The 12,734-nt window shown below is 42.6% G+C and overlaps 1 protein-coding gene across 1 annotated transcript in view; it reads left to right on the forward strand.

Annotated features, from left to right (window-relative positions):
* Positions 1-2,590: 2,590 nt before the first annotated feature.
* The window catches only part of SAMD13 (sterile alpha motif domain containing 13), a 76,848-nt gene continuing 66,704 nt past the window's right edge, over positions 2,591-12,734 (forward strand). Inside the window, exon 1 of the mRNA XM_070403717.1 lies at positions 2,591-2,770. Within this exon, the coding sequence (XP_070259818.1) occupies positions 2,591-2,770 (180 nt within the window). The remainder of the gene's footprint in view (positions 2,771-12,734) is intronic.

The following is a 12,734-nucleotide window of genomic DNA, read 5'->3' on the forward strand; positions in this document are numbered from 1 at the left end:
TCTGAGAAAGAGATGTGACTTTTAAAGCATGGTCAGAATAATGAGATGTTAGGAAGACTTGACAAGCCATTGCTGGCTTTGAAGATGGGTGAGGCCCTTGAGCCTTTAGAAAAGACAAGAAACCAGAGGCTTCCCTAGAGTCTCCAGAAAAAACATAGCTCAGCTGACACCCTGATTTCAGCCCAGTGAGACTTCTAACCTAGAGACCAGTGAAATAATAAATTTGCATTCTTTCAAGCCACTAAGTTTGAAGCTTATGACAGCCATAGAAAACTCCTCCATGGCTGGTAGAAAAGGAGTACACAGGGAAAGGGGCTGAGAAAAGCCATAGAGAGAGGAGTGAACAAAAGGGAGTGCAGTTAGATCATCTAGAGATGACCATTTTCAAGTAGGGGATGCTATCAAATGACACTGAGATGTGAAGTCCAGTTCTGAAGGCAAAGGTTGGAATTTATCAATGATGTCTAAACCGAGGGGCAGTCAGACTAACTAAGGGACATTGTTTGAAATTCCAGTTGCCAGGGTCCACACCAGGCTACTGTTTTAGGCTCTGATACAGAGATAAGTCTAGCCATCCCTAACGGAGATGGCCTGATATTTGACTAGATTAAATAAGTACTTCACATTTGTTGACTTAACTCTTACTTCTAAGGCTCTTTGCAGCCTTTTAACAGAAGAAAACCCATTTGAACTTTAATGTCACATTTTATTAAAGATATTTATCTGCATGATTTTTGTCCCTATGTGGGTAATAAACTCCTCACAGGAGGTAGTAGGTGCTTGCCAAATATTTGCTGAATAAATAAATAAAATGAATTGTAGCCCCTGGAGGACTCCATTGTTTTCCAAAGCTTGGCAGGATGAACAGAGATCATTTCTCTCTTAAGCCTGTATAAATTAAATAATTCATTCTCTAGTTATGTGGGTGAAGTTTTATTTTTCTACTTAGATGCCTGGAATCTCCTACTGCTTGTCAGGTCATCAGAAGCAGCCAGGATTAATCCCCAAGGGGCTCACCAATCTGTGTGACAAGGCACCTCATTTCATGGTCCTTTCTTGAAATGGCCTTTGGTAAGAGTACATTAGCCAACATAAAATGAAAACTATCTCTAACCTGATCCTGGAGGTTGTAGAGAATACTCCCAGTTAAATACCTAAAGGGCTGAGTTAGGAGACTGGCCTCTGAAAATTATCAAGCTAAGAGTGCCAGCCTTGGGCACCCATGAGCCAGTCACAATGGCCTTCCTACACTTGGTATAACTCTGACGTTCAAATCGTGACATTAGTGTGGGCCCTCAACACACTGGGTGACAGAGTGTGACACAGGCCTGGTCTACTTTGCCTTCTGGGGCAAATTACAAAGGACAAGGAGAGACAGTGTTGTACGGCTGAAGTTCCAATGCAAGAAGAAAATTCCAAATGCTCTGCATTGAATGGAAGACTAGAATTCCAGTAGAACTTTCAGGCAGAAGGGCCATGAGCTGAGATCCAGAGGGTGGAGTCTGGGAGATTCTGAGGGACACCCTGCCTCCTAAGAAGAAGGAAGATCAATCAACTGTGTGAATAGTAATGAGTGACTGACAGAGAGTGCTGACTATATGTTTTCATGTCAGTGATGTCAGGAACCACTAAGATAACTAGTTGGAACAGAAGTCATGTTGCAATGAGTGAAGAAAATGCTTTTGAAAAGCTCAACAGGGTTGGGAAATTAGGTCAGGATGCTAAGAAGAGATGTCATAATGAAGGAAGATGTTTTATTTTGTTGATATGTGCTTGATTTTATTTTGAGAATTAGGGGGACTTGAATATATATACTATCTGTGGAAGAGAGAGGTTTTAAAACAAAAGAAATAAAATTATAAAGGAATAAAGATAGAGGCGAGGTAAAGAAATGGGATCATCAACACTAGTCACAGGTAGGATTAGTCAATAACTATTTATTGACACCTTACTATGTGCTAGGCACTGACCTAAATGCTGGGAATGAACAACACAGATACAGTTATGGTCCTTTCCTAGTGATATTTACAGTCTAGAAGAGAGTGTGTTTTCCTTCCTTTCTTTTTAGTTGCAAGTGAGAGAAACCCACCAGCTTAAGAGAGAAAGAGCAACTTATGTAACAGAAAAAAAAGAAAAGAAAAATCCTGGCATGGCTACCTCCAAAGATAAAAAAATGTTTTCAGGGTATTTTCTCTCTCTCTCTCTCTCTCTCTCTCTCTCTCTCTCTCCTCATATGGTAGCAAACATGGTTCCCACTATTTTCATCATTATGGGGTCCATAAGGCCTACAGTCTCAATAAAATAAATAGACTAGATATATCTCAGTCAATGGCTCTACCAAGATTCTCTGGATTAACTCTGATTGTACAGGTTTCATTTATGTGTCCATTCTTACCCATTAACAGTGGCCAGGGAGATGGGGTGTTTTGAATGGCCTCAAACTGGTCACATGTCCACCTCTGGAGCAGGAGTTGGGGTGGGATCAATAGTAACTCACCACATGGACTAAGAACAGAAGGGGATGGTTCCCAAAAGGCAATTTTGGTTTCTCAGCCAGAAGAAGGGACACTGGGAGTCCACTATAGAGCGGATGCCCATGAAAAGAAAGAAATGCCTCTGTTCTCTTCGGACTGGAGCAGAGGAGGGACAGATTGGTGCCAAAGTGGACAACTTTGAAGATGCAGGGTGGGAACGGGAAAGTCAATACCTGGAACACCAGCTTTCCAGGAGACGTGGAAGCCAGTGCGCGTGCAGAGAGGATGGGGCAGAGGTAAGTTAGGGAACTTGTGGAAAAGGGTTAAGGTTTGGAAGAGCAGCTGAGGGAAATAGGAAAAGGGGCTGAGCCATGACAAAAGGATCATTAAGGGTTTACTGATTTTGAACGCCATGAATTTGACTTGGCCCTAGTTTGCACAGTTACACAATTTTCTCCACAGGCTCAGCCCTGCATAATCATAGCAATGGCCATTTGTGTGGAAAGGCACAGCGAGGACCCCAATCTTCATACCCATTCTGGAACAATTTGGCTATTGGGTACACACCCAGCAGTTGTATTTGTATAAGAGCTTCTAAGCCTTTTAGGAGACGTGGTGCAGGAGAGAGAGTGGGCCTGTATGACACAACCCTCCCACCTCTCAAGGAGCCACCCACTATGGAGAGGACACTCACTGGATGGCTTGAGGATGCCCCGTGCTTGGGCCCCTCCCAGTCCCTGGCTCCTTGGACGTGAAGAATGTGCAGGTGGCACCTCTGGCTGGTACCTGGCAAACACTTCATGGCCCTGTCTCTGGTTCTTTTCTCTACCTCGAAGATGTTGAGGAAGTAACTTTGGTTAAGCTCCTCTTGAATACCAGGCACTTTAAGTTTGAGGTCTCATTTAGCCCTCTTGTCATATTGATAAGATATAAGGTAAACTTTCCTAAAGTGATATGGCTAAGGAGAGGGTCTGGATGGGTTAAGGCCTTAGCTTTGTCTGTCATGTGCCCTCCTGGTTTCTATTATTGGGGATCCTGGAACACTGTTCCCTACCTGGGATCCAGAGATTCCTGGAGGCCCTCAAATGTCCTGCCAGGGCCTGTGCGATTGTTTCCTCCTTTGAAGGGCCTGTAATTTGCTAGAGTTTCAGACTTTGGCCTGGAGAAGTGTGCTTGCTGGTGGGGAGACACCTGTCAGCCCTGAGCAGCTGTAGACAGGAGCTTCAGAAGCAAGTACTGAGCTTGTGGCGGTGGGCGCTGCAAAGGCCAGGGCCACGCTGGCTAACCACAGCAGTGCCTTTGCCAGGGATGTGTCAGAGAGGGATGGCCGTGGCTTTCAAGAAAGCCCGGAGGAGGCATGCAAGCTGCCAAGTGGGAAATGTCAAGGACAGTAATGATTACAGCCTAAAAAAACTTCATTGGCCTTCAGAGGGCAAGGTCCAGGGGGCTTGGCACCCAGTTACAACACTCGACTAGGCCCACCCAAGCACCACTGTGTGTGTCAGCCACTCCCACGCTCTTCCCCAAACCAGGAGGACATGAAAAAGGAGAGTTTAAAAGTAAGCACTGCACAGAACATTGTTTAAAAAAAACACTTCCACTTTAAAAAAGAAAGCTTTTAGTCCTTCATGGAGGTATTATTAAGCCCGTCTTATGGGGGAAGAAAGCAGAGCTCAGGGCAGAAGTTCACCCAGACAAAGAGCAGCAGGGGCAGGCATCAACCCTGGGACCTTCCGGACCAGGGCGTTTCCACGGAGCCCACGGGAAGCACCTTTGCCAGCGGGGCTGGAAGAGGTCAGCATGGAGGCGGTGGCCGTCTCCTTGAATTACCTCGTTAATGTACTTTCACATTAATGTGCTGATTTCTCCTCTTGTAAACAATGAATGAGTATGAAGGAATATTCTTCAGTGAAAAGTTGTGCAGTGGGACAAAGGTCTTTAATGCTTCACATTCGGTTCATGGGAAGTTTTCTCTGACTCCTCACCAGGGAGGCCCTCCTTTAGCCAAAGTCAAGTATGTCCTGGGCTTCCATTGTTGTAAAGTGCAGGTGAGGTGTATGGGTTCTGGTAATAAAAGGGAAGCAAATGGGACTTTGGAAAGCACTGCATGTTAAACAGTGAATGCTCTGTTTCCTGGACAACACACCTCAAAGCCTCTGTACCCGGCTAAGGCAGAGGCAGCACTAGGCCGGAGCCACCACCTGACAGGATTTGTTTGACCTCCACAGTGTTTGTTGTTGTTGTTGCTGTTTTTTCATAGTCTTTTTTTTAAAAAAAGTTTACCTAGTAACCAATATTTAACATTTGGGTGTGACCATTAAACAAATCAGGTTTCTGACCCTACTCAAAACAAATAATCCTACTTAAAAAATGGGCAAAGGACATGAATAGACATCTCTCTAAAAGGATATACAAACGGTCAATAAACACATGAAAAGATGCACAGCATCACTAACCATTAGGGAAACAATCATCAAAACCACGCTGAGGTACCACTTTATACCCATAAGGACAGCTATCATAAAAGAGGTAGAAAGAGAGGTAAATTTTATGTATATTTTACCACAATAATAAATAAATAATCAGATATCCATTTTTCCTTGGGGAAAAAAATAGACTAAGACTATGCGGACACACTGGGTCCACATTCTCAGTCAGCAGGTTCATGGCAATAGAAGAGGCCTCTGAGCAGAGGCTCCTGGGAGCTCACATCCCAGCGGTAGATTACGAAGTCACCCAAGAAGCCCCCAAGCAGTGGAGTCTCAGGCAGATTTAAAAAATGTATTCAGTAAAGGGGGGATGTAAATTATAAAGCTTAGGGATCAGATGCCATTTCTGGGAATGGGGGTTTCTCTGCCAAGGCTCATAGGACTGGTGACTGGCCAGGGGACCATCCATTGCCTGGACCACACTGTGTGTCTGTGTGTCTCTGTGGCACATGGATCTCCGCCCAGGCGGGACTCCATCCAATTTTCTGAGCAGGGAACTCTCTTCTGCATGGGAGTGTTCTTCCGGGGCCTCGCTGAGCAGATGAAAGACCACTGACTCAGGCAGCCTGGAGATTCATAAATTCCTCCAGCCCGAGTAAGAAACCCGGGGGAATAATTTCCAGTTAGGGGGGAGGGGTGAAAAAAATAATTTTCCTCCCACCTTTTGTAAGTTCTTCTGGCTGGGCTTATAATCAAATTAGCATGAGACAGATTAACAGGAGAAAAAAGTCCAAATTTTATTACGAATGTATATGAAAGTCCAAAACATATGACGAATGTGGTACCATACAATATGGGACCTGAAGATGCACTGGGCAGTTTTAGACAAAAGAGAAGGAGGCAGGGGTCTGAGGTTCCAAAGGGAACGCAGGCAACTTGCAGGTGGATGGGAAAGAACAAACACGTAATAAACAAATTCTTGCTGGGCTGCGGGAAATCATGGGACACACAGGGAAGTTCACAGGGGCTTTGCTAGAGTCCTCCGTCTGCCATGTTTAGTTTATATGACAATGCTATGCTGATGCCCCTTTCCTGTAAGCAGGTCTATCTATATAAATTCCTACAGACAGGTAAGCGATTCTGAGGCTTTTGTTTCTTCATAACCAGCTTAAAATTAAGATTTTAAGCTCAAAAGCATACTTTTGGGATGGCAAAACTTTGGTCCCTCCCATGGTTCAGCATGTAAGGAGCTCTGTCTTAAGGGCAAATAAAACTCTGAATGGACTGAACAAGAAACAACTCTTCTCAGATTCCCGAGAAAGGGGAAGACACAGGGCAAACTGCTGCCCCTCCTACTGGAGAGACAGACAGGCAAATAGAGCGAGTCTCAACTCACCAGAGCAGAGCCTGAGGAGTGGGACCCTCCCAGGTTCCAGTGCTGGGTGGGAAAACCTGAGCTGTAACTAATGAGTTAAAGAAGGCTCAAGGTGGATACCTCTAGGCATTAAAAACATCAGGGAGCATTGACCTATGAACCAGGAGGTCCATGCCTAGATTGTGGGCTCCATCCCCAGCAGGGGTCATGCAGGAGGCCACCTACCAATGATTCTCTCTCATCATTGATGTTTCTATCTCTCTCTCCCTCTCCCTTCCTCTCTGAAATCAATAAAAATATGTGTTTTGTTTTTTAAGACACGCCAGGAGAATCTGTCTTGGGGTGTGAGGAGTAGATGGCAAGCTTTTGTGAGATTTTTCTCCAAGAATTTGGCCAGGTTTTCACAGCAAGTATCTGAGAAATATAACCTCAGGTTTCCAGCAGGGAGAGGGAAAAGGAACCAGTTTGCATTATACCAGAGTGCTCTGTTCGTCTCAACAAGGCCTGGCCTCAGGAGAAACCAGGCAACCAGAGAGTAATCTGCTGAGGTGCTATCAGAGCTTACCTGGCCTGCCGGAGGCAAATACCCAAGTGAGCTGACCCTAGCCGTCTGTCAGCCCTAAGGGGATGATGGGATGATGATTCCTAGGACATCATTGTGATGTTTTAAAGATGCAATAAAAGTTCTGTATTGAAAAAAATAAGGTACATGAAAAAATGTTCCACATTATATGTCATAAGGGAAATGCACATTAAAATCACAAGATACCAACCACTACATACCCATTAGAATGGCTAAAATCCACAATATTGACAACACTGAATGCTGGTGAGGATGTGGAGCAACAGGAACTCACAGGCATTGCTAATAGGAGTGCAAAATGCACAGCCAGTTTGGAACACAGGTTGGCAGTTTCTTATAAAACTATACATACTCTTACCACATGATCCAGCAATCCTGTTCCTCAGTATTTACCCAAAGGGAGTAAAAACTTATGTCCACAGAAAAACCTGCACTTGGGTGTTTATGGCAGCTTTACTCATAATTGCCAAAATGTGGAAACAACCAATATGTCCTTCAGTAGGTGAATGGATAGACTATGATACATCCAGACAATGGAATATTATTCCTCACTAGAAAGAACTGAGCTATCAAACCATGAAATGACATGGAGGAAACTGAAATGAATATTACTAATTGAAAGAATCCTTTCTGGAAAGGCTACATACTGTTTGATTCCAACTATATGACATTCTGGAATAGGCTAGACTCTGGATATGGTTGTTGCCAGGGGTTGGTAAGGAAAGAGAGATAAATAGGTGGATCACAGAGGATTTTTAGGGCAGGGAAAATATTATGTACAATGCAAGTCATACATTTGTCCAGACCCACAGAATGCACAACCCCAAGAATGAACCCGCATGTAAACTATGGACTTGGGTTCATGATGATGTGTCACTGTAGATTCATTCATTGTAACAAATGTACCACTCTGGTGGGGGATGCTATGTACATATTGAGGCAGCAGGTAGATGGGAAATCTCTATACCTTCCTCTCAATTTTGCTGTGAACTTAAAACGACTCCAAATAAATAAATAAATAAAATCTTTACAGCACCTGGGGGCTGGCTGAGTCCTCCCTGAGGCACTGAGGTGGGCCCCAGAGGGGCAAAGTCCGCAGCCCACTGCAGCAGCGCTCCCAGAAGAGGTCAATTACCAAGACCTGTGTCTTCAGAAAGCATCAGATCAAAGAATAGGAGACAAAATAGAGTAAATAGAAGAAGTTAGAAGTAGGGAGCCCATCGGTGGGAATGGAGTTATTAAATTGGAAGAACTAGCAAAATAAATTGGAGGGAGCTGATGAGTTAAACTAGAGTCAGTGAGGTGCTGGGTCTTCTATGGCTGGTTCCATTTGGACCTCAGAGGCCTGAGTATTCCTGCCACATGTGGGCATGAGGCACTTCCTCTCCCTAGAGGTAGCCAACATGTGCTAACATCCTAGTCTTAGTGTCCAGTAGTGCTGAGCATCCAGAGCCTGAAAGGTCTCTGTGATTGTGGCAAAAGGGTTTCACACTGAAGGCTGGATTTGTCCTTGGACTGATTGACTTCTGGCCTTCAACTGATCTCCCATGACAACTTAGTAATAGTGGAATATGTGGTAATAGCGTGCCAACATTAATATAAGTATATTCAGCAGTTGACTTCATTAGTGTGGGCCTCCAGAGATGTGAACTAGTTTCCTGTTAGGCAGTTTTTATATACTTTTTGCTTTCCTTAGCCTGTTTGTGTGTAGTTAGCCCATTTGATGTTAGTACAAACAAGTATTTTTACAGGAACCAAAGGGCAAATTGTTAACCCAGACTAGAGAAGCTTCATAATTTTCTTTCTTTCTTTGAATATACATTTCATTCAAAGGAAAAATAGAAGTTAGAAGTAAAAAGAATTGTGTTAAAATGAGTTGAGAAAGAAAACTCAGTTGGTGTGTTTTAATTAAATTAATTTTAATTAAGTGGTAATGTTTGAAATGCTAAACCAGAATCAGGAATGCTGTTAAAGCCTATGAGCTATACACAACAAGAAGAGTTGTGTCCCAAAAGCTGAGTAATGACATACCCCAAACTTAGGACTCGCCGTAAATACTGTACTGCCTCATTTGCCTAACTAAAAATTATCAAAGGAAATCATGATGAAACTGATTTTCCTATTAATGTTGGATGGTTCCTAAATAAATCGACATGCAAAAGTATCATGTATCCCTGAAGGCAAGGAGATGAGTACTGATTGGACAGCTACTATGTGCTGGAGGTTTCTACAGGTTCAGAGGATGGTGGGGTGGAGAGGCAGGATGGTGGGGAGGAGCTCAGGCCAGGGAGATGGGACAATCAGTTCTCTGGTGCCCCGTGTTGTCTGGTGCACTTGGATGGCCAAACCCTCCAGACTCATCAACTCACTTCCCTACTTCTCTAGTTTCAATAAGTTCTATGGCTTGGAAAGTTACATAAATGGTGAAATGGGAGTGTTGCAAGTCAACCTGTCATAAACTACCATGCCCTGTTTTTATTACCTTTGTGGCATTTCAAGGTGAAAGCCTATATTTAGCCTGTCTTTTGCTTTATGGGGACATTCCAGTTGATAGGTGTGAAGTTTCTCTTGCCTGTCCCTGGGACCTGCACTCACACTGAGCTGCGGGAAGCCTGAGGTCCAGAGGTCTCTTCTCTAGGACAGTGTAGGGGCAAACAAAAAAACAAAAAACCTTCTTCTCCCACTTTCTAAACTCTTCTAACTGGGCTAACTAATCAAATTAACAAAGATAGGTTAGGTTAATAAGAAAAAACATCAAAATGTTAATCCAGGTGCACAGGGACTTCACATAGGCATGAAAATCTCAAAGACAGTGAGGCAACATTGGGTATAGATGACGTTTTGGACAAAAAAAGGCGGGGAAATGGATTATTAGATCTCAGAAGTGAGAATGGGTGACTCACGGGTAAGTTGAGGAAGAGCGGAACACACATGGCAGACAAATTCTTGCTAGGCAACTCAGAAATGCGGGGACAGCTCTCCTATTTGCCAGAATTCGATAGGCTAAGATGAACATCCTACGATCTCCTTCCTGAAGCAGGGTTTACTGTATGAATCTTTTGGAAGGAAAGGGGGCAGGGTCAAAGGTTCTTTCTGAGTCTTTTGTTTTTAAATTAACAGCTTAAAATCAACATCCCAAAAGGCTGTTTCAGGATGGCAAAACTTTGGTTCCCTTTCACAGTGAGTAGTCTGGGAGCCATTTACAAAACTGGGCCTGACTGGCATTCCCTTTATCTCCTCTTAAATTCCATAGCATAACCTTCAATATGTGAACTTTAAAAAAAGTTTTTTGAATTTTACAAAAAGAAATGTCTGGTAGTTGTTTGCCAATGTGGAAACGCTCTTTAAGCAAAAGAAGTGATCTGTTTCATCCAGCCACCCCCCTTTCTCCTTCCTAATGAAACCTGAATGTGGGGAAACTCACTGTGCATCCATCTGAAGCTTGAAAGGCCGCCTGGCTGATCCAGGGCCCCCTCTCTTCCTGTGACAAGAAAACGAACAATTTGTTGCGTGTTTTTTTAAGTGAATAAAATCAATCCCTAACTTTTTAAAATTTATTTTAGAAATGGCAAAAATTTGAGAGAGAGTCCCAGGAAGCAGTGAGCAAACATTGCCAATATGCCAACATGTCTGTGAATTTAACAGAAAGAGGGCCTTCGACTCTCTCCACACCACTGCATATGTGGATTTCTGGCCTTGTCTCTGCTTGATGTATTTGTTGTCTGTAACACCATCAGGTTGTAAATCGTCACTCCACCTCACCCCAGGGCCTGCTGGAGAGTGTCTCTAATTCCATAAAGCTCAAGGCAAGTGGCTGTTCAATTAAGGCACAGGTCTGCAGTCAAAGGTCTGGATTTGAGACCTGTGTCCGTCATGTACTCACCATGTAACCTTGAGCAATGTTATTTCCACTAGCTAAGCCTATTTCCTTGTCTGTGTAATGGAACAATGGTAGTACCTACTTCAGTTTCCTCATCTATAAAGAGAAAATAATAACATTACAGATCTCAAAGATGAAATAAATGAGGGTAAGGTGCAAAGCAGTGTGGTATACAGCAGGCATCCAAAAAATGGTAATTACAAGTATAATAATATGAACATGGCACCTAGAAAATTATTTTCAGCTTAGGCTGGAACTGTAATGGGGTGACCCGTGGAGACAACCACCAGGGACTCAGATCAAAATTTAGGAACCTTTATTAAGCTGGCCAGCGACTACAGTTACAGCACCCTGCCGAAGCAGAGGCTGAACTGCAGTGCTGACTACTGGAGTTACAGCATTTTTATTTGCAAAAACCACAAAGTTACAAAACCTTAGTTCCTGACACAGTACAGTATCAGTACAGTGACTACCTTCCTATCTATGTGTTTTAGGAACAGAAAGCACAGCATGCCCCTCCTGGCCAAAGCGTCAGCACATTCCTATCTATGTGTTTTAGGAACAGAGAGCACAGCGTGACCCATCTGGCCGAAGCACCAGATATGCAGCCCAGCACAGAATTTTACACCAACACAGAAGGAAAAGAGCTGTCCTGTGGCCAGGGGCACGGTCTCTCTGAAGAAATGCTTCAAAGGCCTTGCTGTAGTTAGTCTAAACTAAGTTTATTCCACTCTAACTACCCATTAGTTGCCCCTAACTCACAGTAAGACCCTGAGAAAGCCACTTATTCTCAGTTTCTTCATCTGTATAATTAAGTGGCCTCTTAAAATTTATTCAGTATTTATTCAGCAAATATTTGTTGAGTACCTACTGTGTTCCAAGCATAGGTCAAGATGCAGGAAGCACAGCTTTAAATAAAAATTCCCTGACCTCCTACATTCTAGAGGGGAAGTTAAACAATAAACAAAAATAAATGTTTTATATATCTATCTATATCTATATATATATATATATATATATATATATATATATATATATATATTTACATAGCAACAAACATTATGGAGAAAAATGAATTAGAAAAGGGGCTCCGTGAATACAGGAGTGGAGGTGGATGAATAATTCAATTTCCAGTAGGGTGGTCAGAATAAGATTTATTAAGAAGATGATGTTTGAATAAAGTACAGAGAAGGTTAAGGAACAACTAATCCAGATAATTGAAGAGAAAGTTTTCTAGGAGTGGAAACAGCAGGTGCAAATGTCCTGAGGCAGGGGGATGCTCTAGAAAAGAATGAGGCAAAAACAGAGCATCAGTGCTGAGAAATGGGAAGAGAAGGTAGCTTGAGTACATCATTGAGTCCTGAACATAACCCTTCCTGAGGCCAGCCCTGTCGTTCTTTCCCCCACTTTTGTGAACCAATAAATTCTCTTTGGGACTTCAGATAGTTTGAGTTGCGTTTCTGCAACTTGAAACCAGCATGTTCTAAGTAATAAAACTATTCTGTAAGTATTTAAAAAGAATAACAGACAAACAAATATACTGGCATAGAAAATGATCACAGTAATTATTAAATGAAAAAAGTCAAATTACAGAATAGTATCTTTGGTAGCATTCTATTGTGTATAAAGTGCATTGTGTGTGTATTGTATGTGATTTTATTTTATTTCTATTTTAGTAAATGCCTGGAGAATAACTGGAAGAACTGTTAGTGAGAGAGGAGATTGGAAAATTTGTATAGTTCTGCATTGTTTTCTGATGGTGAGCATGTTATTACTTTCATAATAAAAATACCTAATGTAAAAGAAAAAAGAAAGAAAGAAAGGGGAGAAAGTTAGTCACTGAATGTACCAAATACCTGCCTGCCCCATTTCTCTGATTTTTCTGTCAGAGAGAAGAGAGATAGAGGTACAAAATAGAAATGGTTCCATTGTTAAGCCAATCAACACTATATTGATTGAGATAGTAAGTCAGAGAAATAGACAAACTTAGTTA

The sequence above is a fragment of the Myotis yumanensis genome, unplaced genomic scaffold (genome assembly GCF_028538775.1).
Source record: "Myotis yumanensis isolate MYYU_CA2020_CCGP unplaced genomic scaffold, mMyoYum1.0.hap1 SCAF_2, whole genome shotgun sequence".
NCBI classification, from domain to species: Eukaryota; Metazoa; Chordata; class Mammalia; order Chiroptera; family Vespertilionidae; genus Myotis; species Myotis yumanensis.